The sequence below is a fragment of the Protopterus annectens genome, chromosome 1.part0 (assembly GCF_019279795.1).
Source record: "Protopterus annectens isolate FY-2018-M chromosome 1.part0, PAN1.0, whole genome shotgun sequence".
Lineage (NCBI taxonomy): Eukaryota > Metazoa > Chordata > Ceratodontiformes > Protopteridae > Protopterus > Protopterus annectens.
The window spans coordinates 1,162,567,188-1,162,590,418 of NC_056725.1; the positions used below are offsets into that span (position 1 = coordinate 1,162,567,188).

The 23,231-nt window shown below is 41.4% G+C and overlaps 1 protein-coding gene across 3 annotated transcripts in view; it reads right to left on the reverse strand.

Moving 5' to 3' along the window:
* Positions 1 to 15,993: 15,993 nt before the first annotated feature.
* Positions 15,994 to 23,231, reverse strand: part of ARMC2 (armadillo repeat containing 2) — a 1,279,645-nt gene continuing 1,272,407 nt past the window's right edge. For 2 of the 3 annotated variants that reach the window (XM_044065323.1, XM_044065313.1), the window contains one exon: positions 16,369 to 16,499. In XM_044065323.1, coding sequence (XP_043921258.1) covers positions 16,478 to 16,499 — 22 coding nt within the window. In that variant the 3' untranslated portion in view covers positions 16,369 to 16,477. Of the gene's footprint in view, positions 16,500 to 23,231 lie in introns of all 3 variants that reach the window. The other variant, XM_044065306.1, reaches the window with a different exon arrangement.

The following is a 23,231-nucleotide window of genomic DNA, read 5'->3' on the forward strand; positions in this document are numbered from 1 at the left end:
GATGCTGTCATTATAACACAATTCTGATCAAACAATGAAAAGTATTTTTTTCCAATATCCTGAGTGTGCTGTGAGTGCACATTGGTAGACTTGTGTGGAAACAGCAGCTCATCACATCCACTCTCTTACATGTATCCCATAATCAGAGATCCACATACCTCTACACCATAATACTATTTCATAGTGTAAGTACAGTATGGTTGACTGATGTCCCTATTTCAGCGAGATTCTCCAGAGTTCAATAGACAAATCCTGGGTCACGCTGTTACCTGTGAAAATCCCTATGCTGATTTAATGGTAATCAACTCTCGAGTTTCTCCATTTCCGATCCTACTCCAAAATGAGAGTTTGTGTGTGTGACATCCTGTATGTTGCTTGTGCTTGCCTTGTTTTCATATGTTTCTCGTTGTGCTGTGCATGGATGTGGCTGCATGTTTGTTGTGCCATGCTCAGTGCATTAGATTGAGTGAAGTCTGTAATTGTTAATTTCTGGCTGAGTGACTGTGATGACTTTTCAACTAACAAGGTAGGTAACGGTTAGATGACCAAGGCAGTCAAAAGTTGCTTTCTATGATGAGTTAGAGGAAAAGGCAGTGCTGTCACTGTGCCTCTGATAAATCAACAGAGTGCATGTGACATAATGCATTTTACTGGCCCAAGTTCCCATGTTATCCTCATACTAAGATTCAGTGCTGAAGTATTTTTGACTCCTGTTTTTTTTGTGTGTGTGTGTGTGTGTGTTTCCTTTAAGCCCTTCATAATGTGTTCTCCGTTATCAATGCTTCCACTAGCAGAATCCTTAAAATAACTTTATATTTATCAGTTCAAAAACCACATGCTTTTTATGCTAAATATAATGAAGTTTATGTTCTAGAGCTTTTTTTAATTTATCATTCATACATAAATACATAAAAATAACCTTATACATGCTGGAAACTGCGTACTTGTCTTAATTCTTTTTGGAGAAACCTCTGCATACTGTACTTAGAGAGGTTTTGTAAAAGATACTTCTCCAACTGTAAAAAATTAGTCCTGGTAGTAAATACAGCAACAGTATGTTAAATGTTTGCAAACCAGTATGTTTGATTTTCACTGCTGGTGTTGTCTATGTTCTTAAATGTAGCTGTGACATGTTTTACATAGGGGAAACATGTAGAACCTTTAAGGTTCATCTTCAAGAACATATTAGGGATATAAAAAATAAGTTAGATAGCCGCCTTGGGTGGTCACTTTAGGGCAATACATAACTCTAATCCCAAATCTTTGATGGCATGTGTATTAGAAAAAGTAGAAGTGAAATAGGGAGAATGTATTACTTTGAAAGACAAACTTTTGAAATATGAAACTCTTTATATTAAAGTATGGTACTTTGGAGCCCTTTGGGCTGAATAAGGAATGTAATTGGATTTATGTAACTGAATGAGTTTGTTAATTATGCAATTATTTAATTGGCTAAGGCTTATTTATTGTGTGTTTTGTGACTTGTTTTTTACTCTTTGAAGGCTGTTTCAGCCAAGGCGCTAAGTTCTTTTAATAAATCTTTGGTATTGTGGCCTTTGTTGTTGTTTTTTTTTCCATGTCTCATTCTCTAGATTATGACATTTATCTGTTACACATTTAATGTATCTGTATATTTTTTCTCTTTAAGAAAAGCATTGCTCTCTAAACATGTATGATGCACACACTATAAATACATAAGTTTCAAAATGCCTAGATTTTGTCATTTCCAAACAGTACATTGTAAAGGTTAGAATTTGCTTGCATATTTTATTTAATTTTATTTAAAAAGAAGTTATGTACTCACCATAATGTTCCATCTGAGTTGGTACTTCATTTGTCTGCAACCTGTGGGTATCGGATCTGATCTAGGATCTGAGCCGGCAGCTTTCCAAGCTACAAGATCCGAGTTCCTAGCTCCTCCCCTACCCATAATCCCCTGCTATGTGCTACATTACCTCAGATCGAGTTTTTTTGCCTCTTACACAACTCCTACCCTTGATAGAGGAAGCAACACCAGATCACTGTCCTAACAGCAGAACAAAGATTTCTTTGGTGATCAGGAGTCCCGAAAAGGATCGGGGGATGGCGGGGGGGGGGTCGGTTGCAGACAAAGTACCTACTCAGATGGAACGTTATGGTGAGTACATAACTTCTTTATCTGAAGTAGTTACTTCATTTGCTCTGCAACCTGTGGGACAGAGTCCCCAGCTACCTAATGAAAACCCTGGGCGGCCTTATGGAAGGATATTCCGAAGCACCGCGGAGCCAAAGGAAGTCCTACCTCTCGATACCATATCCAACTTATGAGAAATAAACGTATGAGAAGAGGACCAGGTAGCTGCTGAGCATATGTCATCCAAGGGGATCCTGGACCAGAAGGCTGCTGAGGTGGCCACAGCCCTCGTAGAATGAGCATGAATTCTGGTAGGAACCGGTTTGCCTGCAGATAAGTACCCGTGAACTATGCATTGACAAATCCAATTTGCTACAGTCACTTTGGAGATGGCCTTACCTATGGCCGATTTAGCAAATGACACGAACAACTGGTTCGACTTGCGAAAATCTTTAGTCCTGTGCAGGTAAAAATGCAGTTGTCTGTGCACATCCAATTTATGCAATTTGTATTCTCCTCTATTCTGAAAATTTGGGAAGAACACGGGTAAGTTTATTGATTGATTGATATTTGACCCTGAAGCCATCTTAGGTAAGAACGACGGATTAGTCCTGAGGAACACTCTATCCTTGTGAAAAATGAGATAAGGATGCTTCATACATAAAGCTTGAAGTTCTGAAACCCTTTTGGCTGAAGTAATGGCCACCAAAAAGGCTGTTTTCCAAAACAAGAATTTTAATGGAATCGAAGCCGCGGGTTCAAAGGGTGGGCCTGTCAAGGCTTGTAAGACTAAGGTCAAATCCCATGGGGACACCACCACTTTCACCGGAGGCTTCAAGAGGAAAACGCCCCGCAAGAAGGTTTTACATAATCTTGTAGAAGCCAAAGATCCTAGTCTGTCTCCCACATGGAAATGGGAGATGGCTGCCAATTGCACTTTAACTGTAGAAGCACTTGCTCCTTGTCTAAAGATCAGCGACAGGAAGTCTAGAATAGTAGGAATAGGAACTGTAAATGGATTCAGGCCTCTATCTTAAGCCTAGATAGAGAAACATTTCCATTTGCTGTAGTAAATTTTCCTAGTAGTCGGCTTGTGTGCTGCGACTAGAATGGCCTTAACAGGAGATGAGATACCGGGAGTCCTAGCCATCAGTGGAACTGGAGCAACCAAGCCGCAAGCTTGAGGTTCACCAGGTTTGGGGGTTGGTATCCCAACGGATGTGAAATCAGGTCTGGAATGGGATCCAGTATCCATGGCGGAAATACACTGCGAGACCGCAGGTAAGGGAACCAGATCTGGCGGTTGGGAGGGTGGCCTAATGGTCAAGTTGTTTGCCTTACAAACACAAGGTACAGGGTTTGAGTCTCACAGGGGATAATTGGCTAGGCTTAAAATGACTCGCAAGGGCAGTTAGCCTAGTACTAATCTATGAACCTATGAACCTATGAACTCTGCTCCCCAACCAACGGGCTTTCTGTATGAACTTCATCATGAGCGGAAGGAGGGATAAGCATAAAGTAGACCGGGCGGCCAAGCATGGACTAGAGCATCTCTGGGATTCTCCCCTTTGGGGGGAAGTATTGCGAAGTACTCGCTGCATTTTGTGTTTAAGGGAGAAGCAAAAAGATTGCAGCGAGGCCAACCCCATTTGCGGAAGATCTGCTTCGCAACTGATGGATTGAGAGACTACTCGTATGGAGTGAGAATCACTCTACTCAGTTTGTCCGCCAAAATGTTGGACCGACCCGGAATGTGCGTCCAGAAAACAGTTGGTAGATATCGCCCATTCCCACACTCTCATAGCCTCCCGGCAAAGGGGGTAGGACCTGGTTCCTCCTTGCTTGTTTATGTACCAGACTACTGACATGTTGTCCATCTGGATTGCAATAGTCCCCAGAGGTAGAAGGTCATGGAGAGCTTGCAACGCTAGAAGCACCGCCCTCATCTCTAGGACATTGATATGCAAAGCGGTCTCCAGGGGAGTCCACGTGCCTTGGACGGTTCTGCCCGAACAATGCCCCCCCACCCGAGGCGAGAAGCATCTGTGGTCAGCGTGGCTTGGGGGGAGCGACAACAAAGGGCCTCCCTTCCCTCAGCTCTGGGGCATGGAGCCACCAAAGAAGGGAGTCCCTGCAAATTCTGCTCAGAGGAATCGGGGTATTCAACGGATGGAGTAGTAGAGACCACTGAACTAGAAGGGTCCACTGCAGAACCCTCATCTGCAGACGCACGTGAAGGGAGAGACTGATCGCTGCTGCCATAGATCCTAGTGCCCTCAGGACTAATTCCGCTGCCGGAGCCGGACTTTGAAGAAGGGTTAGCACCTGAAACGACAAGCTGTTCAGCCTGTCTGCAGTTAGCATAGCTCGAGAGATGCGGGTATCTAACTTGGCCCCTATGAACTCCAAAACCTATATGGGGCAAAGAGAGGATTTCTGAAGGTTCACAGAGATGCCTAAGCTCTGGGCAAGGGTCAGAGCATAATCTCGTGCCACGCAGAGCTGATGCCTGTTGGTGGCGGTAAGGAGCCGGTCGTCTAGGTACGGAAAGACCTGAATGCCCTGAAGTCTCAGGTGGGCTGCAAACACTGCCATGACCTTGGTGAACACCCTGGGGGCTGAGGTGAGGCCGAACGGGAGAACCCTGAACTGGTAATGACTGGCTCCCAGCCGGAAGCGGAGAAACCTTCTGGATTGTCTGTCCATCAAAATGTGGTAGTATGCATCCTTGAGGTCTACAGAGCACATCCAGTCGTTCTGCCGCAGAAGGGGGAGAATAGATTGGAGGGTGACCATCTGAAATTTTTCTTTGGGAATGAACAGGTTCAAAGCGGAGAGGTCTAGAATGGGTCTGAGGTCCCCCGTCTTTTTTGGCACCAAAAAGAACCTGGAGTAATAACCCAATCTGGGCTGGTCTGAGGGGACGGGCTGGATGGCTCTTTTTTCTAGCAACTTCAGGACCTCTAAAGCCGCTGCCTCCTTTCGATCGGGTGGAACATCGGGGAGGCGTCTGGTCGAGGGAGGGTAGTTTATGAAGGGGATGGTATAACCTCTGGATATGATGCGGAGCACCCATCGATCTGTCGTAATGGATTCCCAGTTTGACAGGTGCTCCGACAACCGCCCCCCAACTGCCTCCAGAGAGGGACAGCCGGGTAAGCCCTCAGGGCTGCTGCGCGGGTCTATCCGGGAAGGGTTCCCTGGACCCGAAGTTACATGGTCCCCCTCTGCCTCTGGGCCGGCATCCACCTTGTCTTCCTCTAGAGGACGAGGGGTCTGAAAGCTGGATGGGATTGCTGGGACTTACAGAACCACAGCTTCTTTTGTCCCCTCTGATTCCTAGAAAAGGATCGTTGGGGATTAGAGAAGCAGACCCCGATGGCAGACAGCATTTTCCCATCCTTCTCGCTTTGGACCAGCGTCTCGCGAACGATCTTGCTGAAGAGTGAAGATCCGTCAAAGGGTGCATTCATGAAGGACACCTTGAAAGGATCCGCAAAATCGCAAAGACGGAGCCAGGAGTGATGTCGCAAAATGACCCCGGTTCTGCTGGCCCTAGCGGCTCCCTCCATGGCATGGGAGAGTAGACGCATGGACATGTTAGAGATAGATTTCAGACTGGCCATCCGAGTCGAGAAAACTTTCTTATCCTCGATCAACATGGACTCCGGGGGGGCTGCAGCGTATTCCTTAATTAAGTCTCGTTGCAGTCTAATGGTATGTGCCATATAGTTCAGCGCCCTTATAGAAAAGGTAGCTGAACTAAACATCCGCTTCCCAATGCAGTCCAGCACCCGAGATTCCTTATCTGGCGGGTGAACTGAAGAACTCTCCTGCACGAGTTCTCTCGTGGTGGCAGCCGCCACCAACATGGCATCCACGGGGGTTCCCTTGGCCCAAGACTGTCTATCCACTGGGGGGCTAAGGATCTTGTCAGGTCACTTCAGGATAGGCTCCACAGTGTCGGGCACCTTCCACACCCTGGTAGTAATTAGGTCTACCAGGGGGTCAGCCGGAGGGGACACCCAGGAGGTAGAAGGGCCTGCCTCAAACGCATCCAGGAACACGGATTCATCTGTGGAAGGTTTTTGGGCAGACCACCCCCCTCTAATACGCAACATTTCCATGATGTCTCCGAAGGAGACATCCTCGGGGGGTGACCTTGGGGAACCTTCCCCTTCATCTAAATCCGTGTCGGTTGTTAATGGACGCGGGGGAGTCCAGGTTCCTCCTCTTGCACCGACGTTTACGAGGGACCTCCTCGGTGGGACTGTCCGAAGAGGGCTCAACAACGGGGTCCTGTTCCTCCAAGGGAACCAACTGGAGGGCTTGAGCAGGCTGTCCCGATGGTCGGATGATGGAGGATAGACCCACATGCAGCGGGGGTACGGGAGGATCCGACGCCCGAACCGGGGACCTGGAGGTCCTCTACAGTACCCTCTCCACAACCTCAAAAGCCGAAGGAGAGCTACTCTCACCAGGCTCCGAGAGCAACCTCCTCGGCTCTGAGGTAGGGATCGGGGTCGGAGCCGATGCAGCCGGAGCTGAGAGAGAGGTGTGCTCCGAACCCAACGGAGCCAAAGACACACACCAGCTCCCCCGGATCCGATGCTCAGCCCTCGGCCCCGAGAGCTCGGATCCGACAGACTCGAAGGCACAGTCGGCGTTGAAGCGACCGGAGCTATCGGCGCCGACGAATCCCCAGTTCTGAAAGGGCCCGGATCCGATGACTCTGAGACCCGAAAATGGGTCGGAGAAGGAGTAATCGGAGCAAACATGGGGGCTGCACTCCCCCCCTGTGGGGGGGCAAGAGCACCCCCATCTGCATCTGGGTCTGGATGAATCGGCGCATCATCCGATCCATATCCACTTCAGTGAGGCTTCTAGTTGATCTTGAAGTAGTCGTCGAGGCGGCCAGGAGGGCTGCCTCGACGACCTCGAGGGAGACCGATACTCCTCCTCCGACTCCAGCGAAAAGCTAGGTGAACGGAGCCGAGAGGGGGAGGATCCAGAGACCCTTGAGGGAGACCTAGCCAGTTTAGACGGCGGGGCTGAGGGTTGAGTCTCAGCCCGCCTTTTGTGGGACTTATGTTCCTTGTCTTTATGTCTTTTCTCCACCGTAGTAGAGATACTTGAGTCCCCCGAACCTGCAACCAAAGAGGGAGGTTGAGTCCCAGGTTGAGTCGGGGGCACAGAAGGCGCGAGGGCTGCCGAGACAGCCTGTGCCTGAGAGGGGGAGGAAGAAGAAGCCGATTTCTGAGGCAACAAGCCCGCCAGGATCAGCTTGTTCTTCCTGTCCCTGAGAGCTCGGGGATTAAAGGCTGCACAGATTGTGCAGGCCGATGACAAGTGGGCCACCCCCAAGCATAAAACGCACTGAGTGTGGCCATCCACCGGTGAAAGCTTATGGCCACACTCAGTACATTTTGAAAACACCGCCTTAGGCCCTTCAGCCATAACACCACTCACACCAAGAACACACCCAAACACTAAGAGGGGGGAGGGTGAAAAAGCGGGAACTACAAGAAAAACTAGTTAGAAGGGGAAAATAAAGGTATCTAACTAAACTACACTAAGCTAACTAACCCCAGGAACTACACACTCTCACAACTAGAAAAGATTTTTTTTTTTTTGGTCACAAAAATCTCACTAAAAGCCAAGGAGCTCTTCAAACGTAGCTGCTTCAGCCGTGGCAAAAATGATCTGGGGTAATGTAGCACATAGCAGGGGATTATGGGTAGGGGGAGGAGCTAGGAGCTCGGATCTTGTAGCTTGGAAAGCTGCCGGCTCGGATCCGAGATTGGATCTGATACCCACAGGTTGCAGAGCAAATGAAGTAACTACTTCAGATCATTTAACCAGGAAAGTCTGACTTGGAGCAAAGCCAATTTTCAGCAGCTGCCTGGGGAGAAATGCCCCTGACACGTTTTGAAGCTAAGGACACTTGTACATCTTTCTTCATCAGCATTAGGAAACTAAGGAACAATTCCCAACTGCTGTGAATTTATTCAAAATGGCACCACCCATTCAGACCCAATAGAAAATGCCAGTATACTAGCAAACAAATTCAGTACTAATTTTATCCCCGATAATTCTTTCCAAAATTCATATATATGTTCATAGGTGTGTACTAGGCTAATAACCATGGGGCCTTTACATGCCTAGCCATAGGATTACCCTGGCATTGTGCCACCTGACCTTAGTTCCCAGTGCCTCTGTCGAGTAGAGCCACTGGAGTTATCCCCAGGGTGAATTTTCTATTTCCCATCCACTCATCAAGATTTCTCTTGAAGAGGGTCAGTGAGGTGCTCTCCTTGACATGTATGGGAAGTCTATTCCATATCCCTCAATCCCTTAAAGCCCCCCACCTTATCATAAAGGAAAATAATTTTAAGACTAAAAATAGTTCTTCCATAGGGTCTGGCAATATACCTGCTTGTTTAATAAATGGTACTAATTATCCTCTGGCTGAACCACTCCTCAAACTGCTAAATTTAAGTTCAGTTATAGATTTTATTCCTGACATTTGGTACATTATAGTGGTGATGCCGCTCTACCAATTCAGGCAGATGGGGGACTCAATTAATATCTTGTTTGAAAGACAGTACCTTAGGAATGTAGCATCCCCCTCATGCTGCAATATGACAAATCTGAAACATAAATCAGAGCACTTGGTGTGATGGTGTGATTAAAGAACCCACTGACTTCTGATCTTCCCAGCATCAACAGATGAATGAACTAATTGTAAAGCCACATTAATAAAGTTACACAACCCTGGCCCATCCACCTCAGACACATACACCCCCTCTACCTGTAACCTAAGCTACAAACCTACAATTAACAGGCCATCTAATTCTCTCCTAACCTGTCACTTTAATATTAGAGGCATTAATAACAAGGTACATGAACTGCATGCACTCCTTGCTGTTCACTCCCTGAGATTCTCTGTTTATCTGAGACCTGCTTAAAACCTAACACTACAGACAATGAAGTATTACCTCCTGGGTATAACATACAAAGGTTGGACCATGCTTCCAGGAATGGTGGTGAGGTAGCTATACTTTATAAATGAGAGTTGAATGTAACCACAGATGTAATACAACCACCTCAGATTAATAACGCAGAGATTCTAGCCACCAAACTGCAACTCAACAAAAGTAAATGCATTAATATCATCTGCATATACATTCCCCCCAGGTAACAATATAGCTACACTTGAAGACACCCTGCACTGGATATCTAGTCACTACCCCCAAGAAACCCTACTACTCTGAGACTTTAACATAGACTGGGCCAGCTGTTCATCAGAATCCCTAACCACCTATATTAACTTGCACGCATTTATACATATCATTAATACCCCTACCAGGGTAGGTAAACCCAGCCAAAAGGAAAGCATACTTGACTGGGTACTCATTAATAGTCACCCCCAACTGTACACCTCTGATACCCTCCCCGATAGTCTAAGCGATCACCATCTGACATATATAATTAAGCACAAAGCCATCAATCCCCAACAACCATTATTAAGAAATGTTAGAAATAATAAAACCTTTGCCTCAGCCAAATTCAAACAGGAACTAAAATCATGCAACTGGTCTATTCTAAAAATCCTCCCCTTAGATGAAGCAGTTCTATACTTTAACAATAAATTCCTTGAGATCCTTGATTTGCATGCACCTGTTCGCTCAAAAACAATAAAGGCAAAAACTGCACCATGGCTTTTGAAAGAGACTAGACTCAATATTAGCCTTATAATCAAAGCCTGGGCTTTATGGCATTCAACTAAAGACTCCCAAGATCAAATTAAATATAGGCAATTTAGAAACAAAACTAAAAAATCCATTCTACAAGATAAACAATTCTACTGTAAATTACAGACAGAAAATCAAAATAACCCTCAGAAGTTTTGGGCAGGTTTGAATAATCTACTACACCCTGGACAAACTAATACCCCTATCCCAGCTGCCACTACTGATAAACACCCAGAGGATGTTTCAGATAGTTTTAACAGATTCTTTACTGAGACAATTCAAACCTTAGCCAGCAAACTACCTCCTAGCTCCCTTGGCCCAGAAAGTACCACGCCTAGAAACCTACTCTCATTTAGCTTCCAACCGTTCATGACATCACTTATCCATACCCTAATCAGAAAACTAAAACCCACCACACTCTCAGCTGACCAACCTCCTGCTGAATACCTTAAAAAATCAGCTGATGCTATTTGCCTACCCGGCATCAATACTTATCAATCAAACCATAGTAGAGATTAAAATTCCCACTATCTTGAAAATATCCTATGTAATCCCACTTCATAAAGGAGGTAGCTCCACTTGCAAAGATTATGGAAAAATGCATTCAGAGACAATTCATGCACTACCTAATCCATAACCACCTCATGGCAGACACCCAGCATGGCTTCCGACTTCACCACAGCACTACCTCAGCCCTACTAGCCTTCACCAACACCATAAACCATAATCAAAACAATAATCATACTTCCTCAGCCCTCTTCTTGGACCTTTCCAAGGCATTTGATATGGTTGATCAACTATTATTCCACACCCTGCAAACATTCTGTCTAGATACTAAAGCCCTTCAGTGGTTTAAATCCTACCTAAGTGGTAGACAGCAGGCTGTTCTTTGGCAGAGTAAACTCTTTAACCTGGAGTACCACAAGGCTCTATACTAGGGCCCCTGTTGTTCTCCATCTTCACTAACAATATGAATACTGTCATCCCAAAAGTCAGCTGTATCCAATACGCTGACGACTCTACCCTGATTTGCTCAGCCACACCCCCAACAGAGTTATGGTCAGCTACACAGAGCACCTTTAACACAATAGAAAACTGACTTTCTGAACGTCATCTGATACTAAATCCCCAAAAAACTAAAATGCTGTTATTTTTACCTACACGAAGGTCTACTGCCATTAACTTTTCCATAAAAGCAAATGATGGCACAATAATCTCCCCTGACCTCTCTACTTAACTATTAGGTGTCATTATAGATAACAATCTAAAATTTGACCTACATGTCAACCAATCGATCAAAACCATCAATAAAAAACTAGGGTCACTTTACAGAATAAAAGCCTTCCTAACCCCTCCAGCCAAAGTTGCCATAGCTCAATCTCATCTTCTCTCTATTCTTCTGTATGCATCCCCTCTACTCTCTAATGTAAACAAGACTGTCCTTAAACTCTCAATCTGTTATAACCACATTGCCAGGTTTGCCACTGGGCTGCCTTTTAGGACACATCATTGCATCAATCTAAACCAGCTTGGGTGGCTAAAACTACCCAGTTTAATCCAATATAACCAATTGGTTATGGCCTGTAAAATCATCTATAACCCTGACAACACCCCTGCACTTAAAAATCTTGTCACCCTCTATAATAATCATAGACTGCTGTGTTCTTCTAACAGGCCTCTTATTCAGATGTGTAAAATTAACTCAGCCTGTGATGCTCACTTCGCAAACTCTGTGGGTAGATCTTGGAACTCTACCAGCTGATATTACCTTGCTTTCCTCTCTAGGTCAGTTTAAAACTAGACTCAAACACCATCTGGGAACAAACTGACTATGTCACTGTATCAAGCCTGGTTAACTCTCCTCTAGAATGTGTAAAATCTGTGATGCAGCCTTCTATGTAATTTCATCTGACTTTCACTCATGATTAACTTTAACCTGAGGAACTGTTATACTGATTGCTTATCTAATCACTGTAAATATTCTATTTGTAATCTGTGACATGTTATGTTGGATTTGTTATACCTTGGAGCTTTTCTCCCCGGTCCTCCACTGAAAATGGACATGTATCCAGTCGGACTATCCCGGTCAACAAATGTAAAATGTTGTGTCTTTTGGCTTTTCCCGGTTAGGGGTCGCCACAGTGGAACTCCAGTCCGCTAATGATTGGCAGTAGATTTTTACGTGCCAAGTTGCCGGCCCTGACGCTCAACCTTCAACGAAGGTATGCCCATTCACGCATGTCTCCACACAGAAGACGCTCTAGCTGAGAATCAACAAATGTAAAATAAAAAATAAAAAATAAAATAAAAGGGCAATGGGTATTTGGACTTATTTCCTGGTTTATGCAGTGGAGATCAAGTCAGACAGGATTCAAAACTAGATATGGCAGACAAAGACATAGGTGTGAGTAAATATGTAGTACAACTAAGTAAACAACCTTTAAAGTAACTGAATATGGATGACAAGAACCAGACGTGGGAAAACTTGGTGGTAGCAGGGAAGAATGGTATCTCTTCATCTGGAATTTTTAAGTGTTTTCTTATCTTCTTAATTCCATTTTCTGAAAAAGTGAGAAGTATTGCATTTCCTTGAGCATATCTAGCAGAAGATATTTGCCAGTGTCTCTTTCTTTACTGTCATCACTTTTCTGATATTATTTTCTACCTAAATTCCTTATTATTTTTAATATACTTAACTTACAGGTGAATATCCTCACTTGCTTTTTTAGTTGGTTCTCCACAACACGGAAGGCTGTTGTGTGCTTGGCATAATTACTTAGTTTTGATAAAAGAGAAGAGATTATAATTATTTGTAGTATACAGAGCCTCAGCTGCTCTAATGCATTAGTACTAGTTACAAGAAGAAAGTGTAAGAGCGTGAAGTGTTTTACACCTTTGAAAGTCATAAAACACTTAGCACTGCCACACAGACAGTGGCCCGAAGCTAAGTATACCTCTGATGGACTAATAGATTTAAAAGCTATTGAACACTTCAGTCTGCCATTTTGGTGTGACAGCAAAAGGTGTTTTACAGCTTTTAAAACTGCATTAGCTTCGTAACGATGTTTTGTGGTGGTTGATGTTTACGTTGCTCAAAACTACATAATTAAAGCTCTGAAATCCATGCAAAATAAAATGTGTTATGCACCTCTTTGACATCAGACAGGTGCATGAGAACCTTGTCTTTTTCTCCGTTTCAGAGTTCAGTGCATCCAGTATGGTCCATGTACTACAAAGGATTACTGCTTTTTATCAAGAAAACAAATGCAAAGATACTTCTGTATTCCACCTCCACCACCAGCATTTTAAATCTCATCTATGCCTTTACTTGTTTGTGGTGAGAAGAATGACAGGAACAAAATCTCCACTTAGCTTTTATGAATTTTAAGGAAAACAATAACAATACTTGCACAATAAATGCAATAGACCCATATTGGTCTTAGAGTTCAAGTATATGAAAATGTGAACATCAACATCATGAATTACAGCAATGTGGGCAAAAGCAGTCAAATTTTATTTTATTGTTATTAGTGTTTGCATGACATCAGAACTGCCAAAATTCATTAGAACAATCATATTGCTACATACAAAGGACTGCACAAAATTTAAAGAAAGAAGAAAATTACACAAAAAAGTGCATAAATGTTTAAAAACTATGCTCCCAACTCCCTGCTTATTGTCACTCCAAGATCACTGCAACTCACAAAAAAAAGACAAACATTAAAATGTATGTTGCCTCCCTCAACTCTCTTAGCTGCAGCAATTTGAAAATGAGAATAATTAAGAGCATACCACCCACATTTCACTCATGACAAAGGAAGTGCAGGAGGGTTGCTCCCTGCAAAGGTATGTGATATTAATCTTTTGTTTACTCTTACAGTACACTTATGCATGTCCTGGTATGAGAATTGTTAAATGTGTTGTCATTTGCATTTCATACCTTTCTTAATAATTATAGAAACTATGCCAGATTTATAACTGGACAAAGAGCAACACTGCCTGCAGAATTGCTTGACTTACTTGGGTTCTGTTTTTGCCCACTCCCTAGAAATACATTAACTTTACCAGGTTATCTTGGTAGGAGTGCATCTTAAATGCAACAGATTCAAAAAAAATAAGTATTAGAGAACTGTAACTCAATGACCAAGGATTTCTCATTTCCACACGGTAACTGCTCATATAGAACATTATATGCTTCTCTTCTTACAATTTGAGAAATAACTGGTACAATTATTGCCATTTTTTTTCCTCTCATTATGTCTATTAGTCATATAAAACATCAAAAAAGAACATAATGAATCGTGTTAGTTCTCATAAAATAATTACTGTATACCTTAACACAAGAAATGGGGCAAAAGTATTTTTTCTTGAATGTAGTTCTGATTACAACTGAGGAAGTGAAAGAATTTAACTGGCTTATAAAACAACACTGGGCAAGCTAATAAAATATTAGTACAGCTCTCAGAAAGAAGGATCAAAGATTATTACAATCTTGTACAAGTAAATAAATACAAATAAAGCATGGTATTTCAATAGTAATAAAGGAATTAAAGTAAAAAAAAAAACAGTGGTAGTTTTAAACATGTGAAATAAAAAGCACCTTTGTGAACAATGTTTGAAAGGCAAATTAGCAGAAACTGCAAATAATTCCTACACAGTCTGATTGTATATTCAGGGCAAAAGGCAAGAAATATAACGTACCAACTGCACCACATATGAAGGGAATTCACATCCTCCACAGATCACTATTTTACACAGGGTAAAACTCTATGGTCTAACCACTTTGTTCAAAGCAATATTTATTCACTTTTAACAGAACCTCAGAAGGAGATGTTTAAAAAACATCTTATTATATTGTATGGGATAATTTACAAAGTTTGTTAAAAAAAATTTTAATTTCAATAGCATGGTATTTTAGTTTAATTAATTGATCTGATTGTAGTGGATGTCTTTGTAAATACTTTAGTTGTTTTGTTGAATATTATAATAATACCTATTTTTAATTGCTTGTATAAAATTGTTATGATATTTCTCTTATATGTTAAAACAATAAACCTGTTTTGAAAAAAAAAGGAGATGTTTATGGTGCATGTTTTAAAGTGTTCAATTTACCAATTAGCAAAGAAAGTTATTATTTTTTTAAATCAGTTATAATACTTTATGATAAAACAGAGACTACTTCTTTGATAGAGAAATCCTGACAGCATGCAGTACTCTACTTCCTGGAAAGCATGCAGCAGAAACATACAATTATTATGAAGTATATATTAACTGAGCAAACTGAATAATAAATTAACATGTTTGTGAGGAAGTCGGAACATTTTTGGATTGACTGCTTTCTTGAATAAAGAAGCATGCATGTGTTTAACTGTCTGGGGTGAAAGAATAATGGTCATGTTGAAAATATATCTCTTTTTCTCATGCAGTTCTCCAGATGGGTAATACTAAGTAAGCATCATGAGGGCATGGATTTATTGTATTCAACTGGGATAAGTTTGTCTGATGCCAAGATAAACCCTATAAGTGAGACTTGTTGTGCCATTCTGCACTTCCAGTATATGTACTCATGTCAGTTGTGAATTTAAAGCCAAAGAAAGAATTATTTGGAGATGACTAAATACTTACTACCACAGCAGCACATTATAAATTCATTCATTCATTTGGTCTCCAATACCCTACTCTCTCCTTTTCACAGTTGCAGTATAGATGGAGTCCGTTTCAGCACTCACCAGGTTTAAAAACAGAAATGTTATTGTTGCGAGGGTGGTCTAATGGTTAAGGTGTTTGCCTTACAAACACAAGGTGCAGGGTTTGCGTCTCACAAGGGATAATTGGCTAGGCTTAAAATGGCTCACAAGCGCAGTTAGCTTAGTACTAATCTATGAACTTATGGATGGGAATTCAGTTCACTGCAAGATACACACACACAACTCATACAAATGCATGACACATACGTCTACAGGAAATCTGAAGGACAGCCAATTCACCTACCACATGCATTTGGGGATGAAGGAAGAAACTGAAGCACCCAGCAAAAGTCCACAAAGACACTGGGAGGACATGCAGCCTGCACACACAAGTAATCCCCAGCTTGGAACTGAACTGAAGAACAAAGTACGGCAACAATGATAGTGCTGAACCAATCTTTTACTCCAGATTACAAATTAAATAATAGAAACATATTACTTAGTGTATCTGAACTAAATGAAATTCTGTCTCAGTGCAGTGAAGTTTTATTAAAATTCAGAAATAATTTCAAGTTGTTTACATTACAGCCATTTTTAGTTTATAAATTTGATATCAAATCAATAAACCATTTTATTTATGAAGTTATAAAAATAACTATATAATAAGGAAAATTGCAGCTCATTCCACATTGCTTCCAAAATAGGAATGTGTATACATTATGTAGCAGCTGGCAGATAGACCGACTTGCATTGCTTGTGCCATTCTAAAAACAAGCAGTATAAACCCTTACTGACTAGGAACAGACAGGGGCTCCAACAATGTATCATGACTCTGAACTCTAGTCAGAAGTTGGCTGGCTACTGGGATAAACTCTGATTCCCAACAGACTTTGTGGTATGCTCGTAAATCTTTGTCCAAACTGTTATCCAATGCTAGTTCTTCTTCTGCAAAGAGAGAAAAAGTGATAATTATTTACTTTGATTTTCTTTTTGTGTTTCTAAAGGCTCTTTGTGCAAAGTCTAGGGCATTCATTTGTATTATAAATAAATTTAACATTTTTATGAGAGCAAAATCAAGTGAGGTACTTACCATAAAAGCAGATGTTGTACAGCACTGAACCAAATCTTGATCATAAGTAATGATCTTAAACAACTGAAAGCATATAAACCAAGTAATCCTAAGCACTTGTGAGAGCAGGTGCAGAATACACAGAATGGAACGACATTTGGCAGTACTGAAGCTGGCCTGATGGAGCAGAGTGCCCATCTGTACCTCTGATGATCCAAGTTCAGGAATGGACTGAGATATTACTGTAAATGCAGGTAAGTAGGACTGGTCAAGGTGGATAGGATGAAGTGGCCAATGGCTAGCCCTCCATTCCTGAGTGGGTTTGGAGAACCACTGCTTGTGCAAACTCTGTTGGAGACTAGGAACTTCAAAAGACATGTAAAATAACACAGGGACTGCAACATCTTAACATCATTGTACTAGACACTCTCACAGCTAGGAAACATGAATAAACCACCACAGGCTTGATGGCTCCCAGCTCCAAGCATACAACTCCCCATAGGGTGCCCTGCACCCAGGGAAAGACACCAAGTTCAGATAAGGTCACTTTCCCAAGGAGTAGAGAGTCTAGCCTGGCTTTCTTTCCCTAACATAAAATGTGTTACTCTGATAGCACTCGCTAAGTTCTTCATGTCTTTGAAAGTTGGAAAATACTTTGCATTTTTTTTTGTAACTACTAGCCGCAGTGGTACAACGGCAGTGTTGTTGCCTCACAGCAAGAGGTTCTCCTGTTCGATTCATGGCTGGAGTGCCTTCTGTGTGGAGTCTGCATGTCCTCCCCGTGGTCGAGTGGCCTCCGAAAGACATGCCTGAATGGGCGTGCCTTCGCTGAAGGTTGGGCATCAGGCTGGCAACTCGGCACCATAAAAAAAATCTACTGCCAATCATTAGCGGACCGGAGTTCCACTGCGGCGACCCCTAACCGGGAAAAGCCGAAAAGACAAACAACAACAACTAGTACTCAGAACAAATGAAGGTCCATGCTCTACAAAGAATTATGATCAGGTCTCCAATCATATTCAGTGCATAATTTTCTGCACGGATGCCAAGATTCACCTCTTGAGATGAATTTCTTGGCATCCATGACTAAAAACGTAATACAGTAGTTATGACTGCAGACCCAAAAATGATCCTCTGTGCAACATCCATTAGGAAAAGTATTAAAACTGGACAAAATACATAGTGTACAGCTGACTTTCCTTTGCTACTTCCATAACAATACAACTTAAATCTGTGAGCCGTGTGTGATGTAAAAGCATGCTTATCTATACTGAATACACAAATGTTTTATATACTACATTTTGAAGGACCTATTACAAAATTTTAGAATTAAAAGGTCTAATGAAAATACTGTTTTTTTAAACACTAGACTTTATCATTTACTGAAAGAAAATGCTACATCACAATTAACAGCAAAAACTACTCTAAAAGAATGGATAAAAAGGAAATGCCAGAACTGCATGCAGGAAAAAATCTTTCCTCCACATATCCTACATATCACTCATGTCATATATTCCGGAAGGGCACAATAAAAGGTGTAATTACAGAATATTTTGTGTGATTTTTTTATATTCAGCTAACTGTACTTTATGGCATTAATTACCCCATTATTTGTTTCAGCAAAGTCAATGAATAAAGACAAACCTTAAGAGCTTTTAACTCTTGCACATGCCTGACCCCTATCTTATTTATATGTAGTTTCCTAAAAAGCAGATGTTCATACAGGGTTGGTCCCTAAAAAGCAGTGATGAAAAGACACACAGTATACATTTTTGGCGAGTCATTATTTAGGTACCTCAAAAGAATCAGGTTTCTAAGTTAAACACTGCAGAGAGCACTCCAGCTGTAATGCCTTCCACACATTTAGACCATCTACTGCACAGTAGGGAAAAAAAAGGTGGAGGTGTCTCAATCTTCATCCAAAAAAGGTTTGTATCAAGGCTGCTAAAGGGAAATAATGCACTAGGGCTTCTTCATGATCAAATAACAATCAGAAAGGTCCTGTACCATATATTAGCTGGCTACAGAATGTCCTTTATGACACAGGAAATCCATTATGCATATCTACATGAACTGGAATCACTCAGTATTAAGCCTGATACTATTTCCTAGGTGATCCAAACTATCCAGCTATAAACTGGGAAACCTACGCCATCACTAGTGCATAAACACAGAAATTCCTGGACTCTGCAGATACAAACACCCTGAAATAAAGTCAGAGTACCAACCAGATGGTACAACATCTTGGATCTTGTCTTTACTAATACAGAGGTATCTTACACCATCCCTTGCATATCTTCGACACTTGTTCAGTCTGACCATAAAGTTGTCTCCTTTGAAATAAAATTGAAACCAGATTTCCCTTCCACTCAAAAAAGGACCTTTAGAATTTTCTCTAAGAAAAACTAATCCAATGTGATACAATGGTAAGCTTCAAACCCAGTTAATTATGCTGAATAAGGAGAAATGTACACCAGCACACTATACCAGCATGTAAATAGCTGCACAAATGTAGCTGTACCCTTTAGAAATGAATGCAGGGCAAACCCCAGAAATAAAAACACACGATGGAACCATAATATCAACAGGCTTTACAATAAAAGGAAAATAATTTTGACCAAAAGTAAAAAGAGTAATTCCCAGAATGATACAGTTCTTGTCACTGGAATAAACATACAACTCAGGAGCTTAATAAAATCAACCAAAGCCAAGTTTGAATAGTCATCCAAGCCAAAGACAATCACAAGGATGTTTTTAGTTATGTTTGTAATTTCAGAAGGATAATGCAGCAATGTACTGAGCTGACTATGAACAATGTTACCTACACTGAGGCTGAAGATATAGCAAACCTTCTGCTTTTAAATTAGCTCAAGCATTACCCCTCTTCCCTCCATCCATCTTACAAGATATACCTGAAACTGATTGTCTCCAGGTCTCCAGGTATCACACAAGACAAATCCTAAAAGCTTTATCAAAAGCTAAAAATACTGCATCGACAAGTCCTGCCAATATTCCTGGATGTATCTTAAATAGCATGAAGCACAATTTAGCCACTGCCCTAACAACACTGTTTCACCTCCGCCTTCAGCCGCCCTATAAGCTTTGTACCAAACAAAGGGAGAACAGCTACAGTCATTCCCCTGCATAAGGTGGAACTTTCACAGACCCAGGCAATTACACACCCTCAAGTTGACCAGCTTCATATGTAAAGCCATGGAAACACTTATTACTGAACTAATCAATTAGCACATAGGGAACCTCAAAACACTGGACCTGTTTACACTTGTCAAGGGCAGGTCATGCTTACTCAATCTGGTGAACTTTTTTTGAGAAGGTCACCAAAGCAATGTATGAAGGTAAAACAGTACCCATTACGTACCTCAACCAAGCCAAAGCCTTTGACACAATCCCCCAACTCAGGCATAATACAAAAGCTAAATAAACTGTGAATAAAACCCTAAATCACCTGCTGGATTGCCAACTGGCTCAGAAATAGGATGTAGAGATCAAAACAGGGAAAACTACTGCCACAGAGACCAGTCACCTGTAGAGTCCCAGAGAGATCTGTGCTGGGACCCATCCTATTTGGTATATACATCTCTTAAGTAAAAGCCAATACCAAAGGGCTCTGGCTAAGTTTGCAGATGACTGCTAGCTGAAAGCAGTCAATGAATCCCCATATGAGCAAGCCATCCTGTACGAAGGTTTGACCCAAACAAATAACTATTGCCAGAATCACAGATTAAAACTAAATGCCAAAAAAATGCACAACAGTATGCTTTTGGGAAATAATCTATCCCAGGGAACTACCACACTGACAATACTCCTCTAAGAGTTGACCCAGTTGTTTGGGATTTGGGAACTTATGCGGACAGTGATCTAACATTTGACCAACATGTGTCTATTGTTGTAAGAAAGTCCTTCTATATTGTACAACTTCTAAACATAGGGATTGTGTCTAGATCTAGGGGATGTAATTACCCCCTTTTACTCAGGTCTCATAATTCAAATACAGATTATAATGCCGTCTTTGGCATGTATCTGTCCAGACACATGCAACAATTAGAACACCCCACAAAGATACCTTATTAAAATGATACAATGCCTAAACAATATGTCCTGCACAGACCAACTCAAAGCCCTTTCACTATCCTACAGACTATTAAGAGGTGACTTTTGTCTGGCATACAAGGCATCCTCTGACCCAGTATTGACGGACCTACTGTACATCAGCAAATCAAAAGGTATCAGAAATACTCAGTCCAGGGATCCAACCATCTTCTGCAACATCAACAGAATGGTTAGACAGGTATATCTTGCAGTGGATGCCACTACTCTGGAACAGACAAAAGACAAAGCTCATCCCTGTCCATATCCAAGTGCAACTTGCATCTATGGATGGGTAATACATGATTTACCCCACAACTACCCCCTGTGCTACTAATGGACAGAGGCAGCTCCTAAATGCTTTATCCCATGCACAGGTCACCTCAAATTATCTATGACATAATCCCAGTTATTCTCAGTAAGGTTAACATTCAGTTATCGACCATAGGATGGGTTTGGCTAATCTAACATCAACTAGGATAGGTTAATTCAAGCTCCAAGAGGGAGATTGTCTAAGCATAAAATGGCCCGCAAGGGCAGCTACCTAATACTTACATATGACAGTGGACAGAAACTGTATGACCAGATTCTTAGTTGAAAATCATGTCGAGGGTCAAGGCTAAGACAATTTTGAAGCAAAGACAATGTATTTAATATCATTTTATATACTAGGAGTTGCAATTTTAGTTTAAAACATTCTGTGACTTGTGCATGTTTTTGCACTGCAAAGAAAAGACTTCTTATCAGATGTGAGTGGTTTTGGATGACTGTAGGGTCAGATTTCATTAGCTATCTGTACTTTTATTTACTCTCCTTGTCCAAACCCACACTAAGCAATGCAAAACATGTTCACTGTAACCAGCCCCCTCAGCTGTGAATTCCTTTCAGGGTGGATGATGCTACAGTGGGTGAATTCTGGATTATAACCAAACCTAAGTGGTTTAGTGTTGTTATACAAAGAACTACACAGAAATACAAAACAAAGCAAAATATAACTTAGTGTACTTTCCTAAGTCCCACCCTTAGCTATTTTCAGAAAATGCTTTTGTTTCCAAGTGCTGTCCTATTCTAGAGTACGAAGCTTTTTCTCTTTTATTTTTTTTTTCTAATTTATTATTTTATGTACGGTTTTGTTTGCGTTTTACTTTAATTTCAAATATCTGCTGTTGGCACTTATTGGCAGCTATTTAGATCCAACATTTAGATATAGAAATGTTTATTTTAATTGCATTAAATTGTCCCATAAATATTTTAAGGAGAATATCTAGTTGATGATAAAGTTAAAATTGCCACCAGTGGAACCTTGTTAAAGCTCATTAATTAGCTCATTAATTAGCAGCAGGGGAAAATATATTTAGCACACATATATCAGTACACACACACACACACACACATACGCACACACACACACACACACGCACAAATATTTAAGCAGCTGTCTGTGAACTGCAAAGGAGTCAGTTCCACAGCCTTCCACACCCATTAAAGACTGTAAAGTTACTCTGTGTGTGTGTGTGTGTGTGTGTGTGTGTGTGTGTGTGTGTGTGTGTGTGTGTGTGTGTGTGTGTGTGTGTGTGTGTGTGTGTGTGTGCACACAAAAACACACAACTCCACGTATCTATATATGGGTCCATATTGTTACATCGAAGTTATGAAACTTTGAACTGCTTATGGGCAAGACCATACAATCAAATTTCTGCAACTTTGATGTACTGTACAGAAATCACAGTATAGTGGGGACTGGGTAATTTACTCTTTCCCAAGTGTAGTATGATCTCAGAGTTGGTATGCATAATTTAGCAGGGGGTGTGGGGAGTGAATACATATCTTTATTATTTTTGTACTATTTGAAGTTACAGTACTTTGAACACATGTTTACATCCATATGAAGTGCAAACTTCTGTAATGTCAATGCAACAATATGGATCCATATATATAATATACATATCTATGAAAGAGAGTGAGATGAATATAAATATATACATATACAAACTGGAGGTGCCATTGATATTTTGTTGACTGCAGTTGTGATGCTCTTAAAACAGAAACACACCATGCAGACACAGGAAAAGTATAGCAAATCTCTGATGTGGTACTTTGGAGCATTTTCCTTACTCTGAGGTACAGCAATCTCATATATTCTAAGAAGTGCTCTGGGTTTTATGATCTTAAATTAAATGCAAAGGAAAGTACAGGACAAAGTATACTAAACTAGCTTCATGAGAAGGTGATTTAGTGTTGTAGTCATACATTATTTTATCAACAGGAATATTTTTTTTTTTGGTCGACCTTGGGACATCATTGTTACTGGCCTGGCCCCCTGTGACCCATGTCCATACTGGTCTACCAACTTGTCTCCTACCTTCCTGACCTTACTGTGTTATTTCTGAGGCAGGTTGTGGATTCTAACATTTAGCTCCACTTCTGTCTTTTTTTTTTTCTTAGATGCCCTATCCATTGTCTATCTCACCTCCCACACTTGCTGATTCATTGGAGGGCAA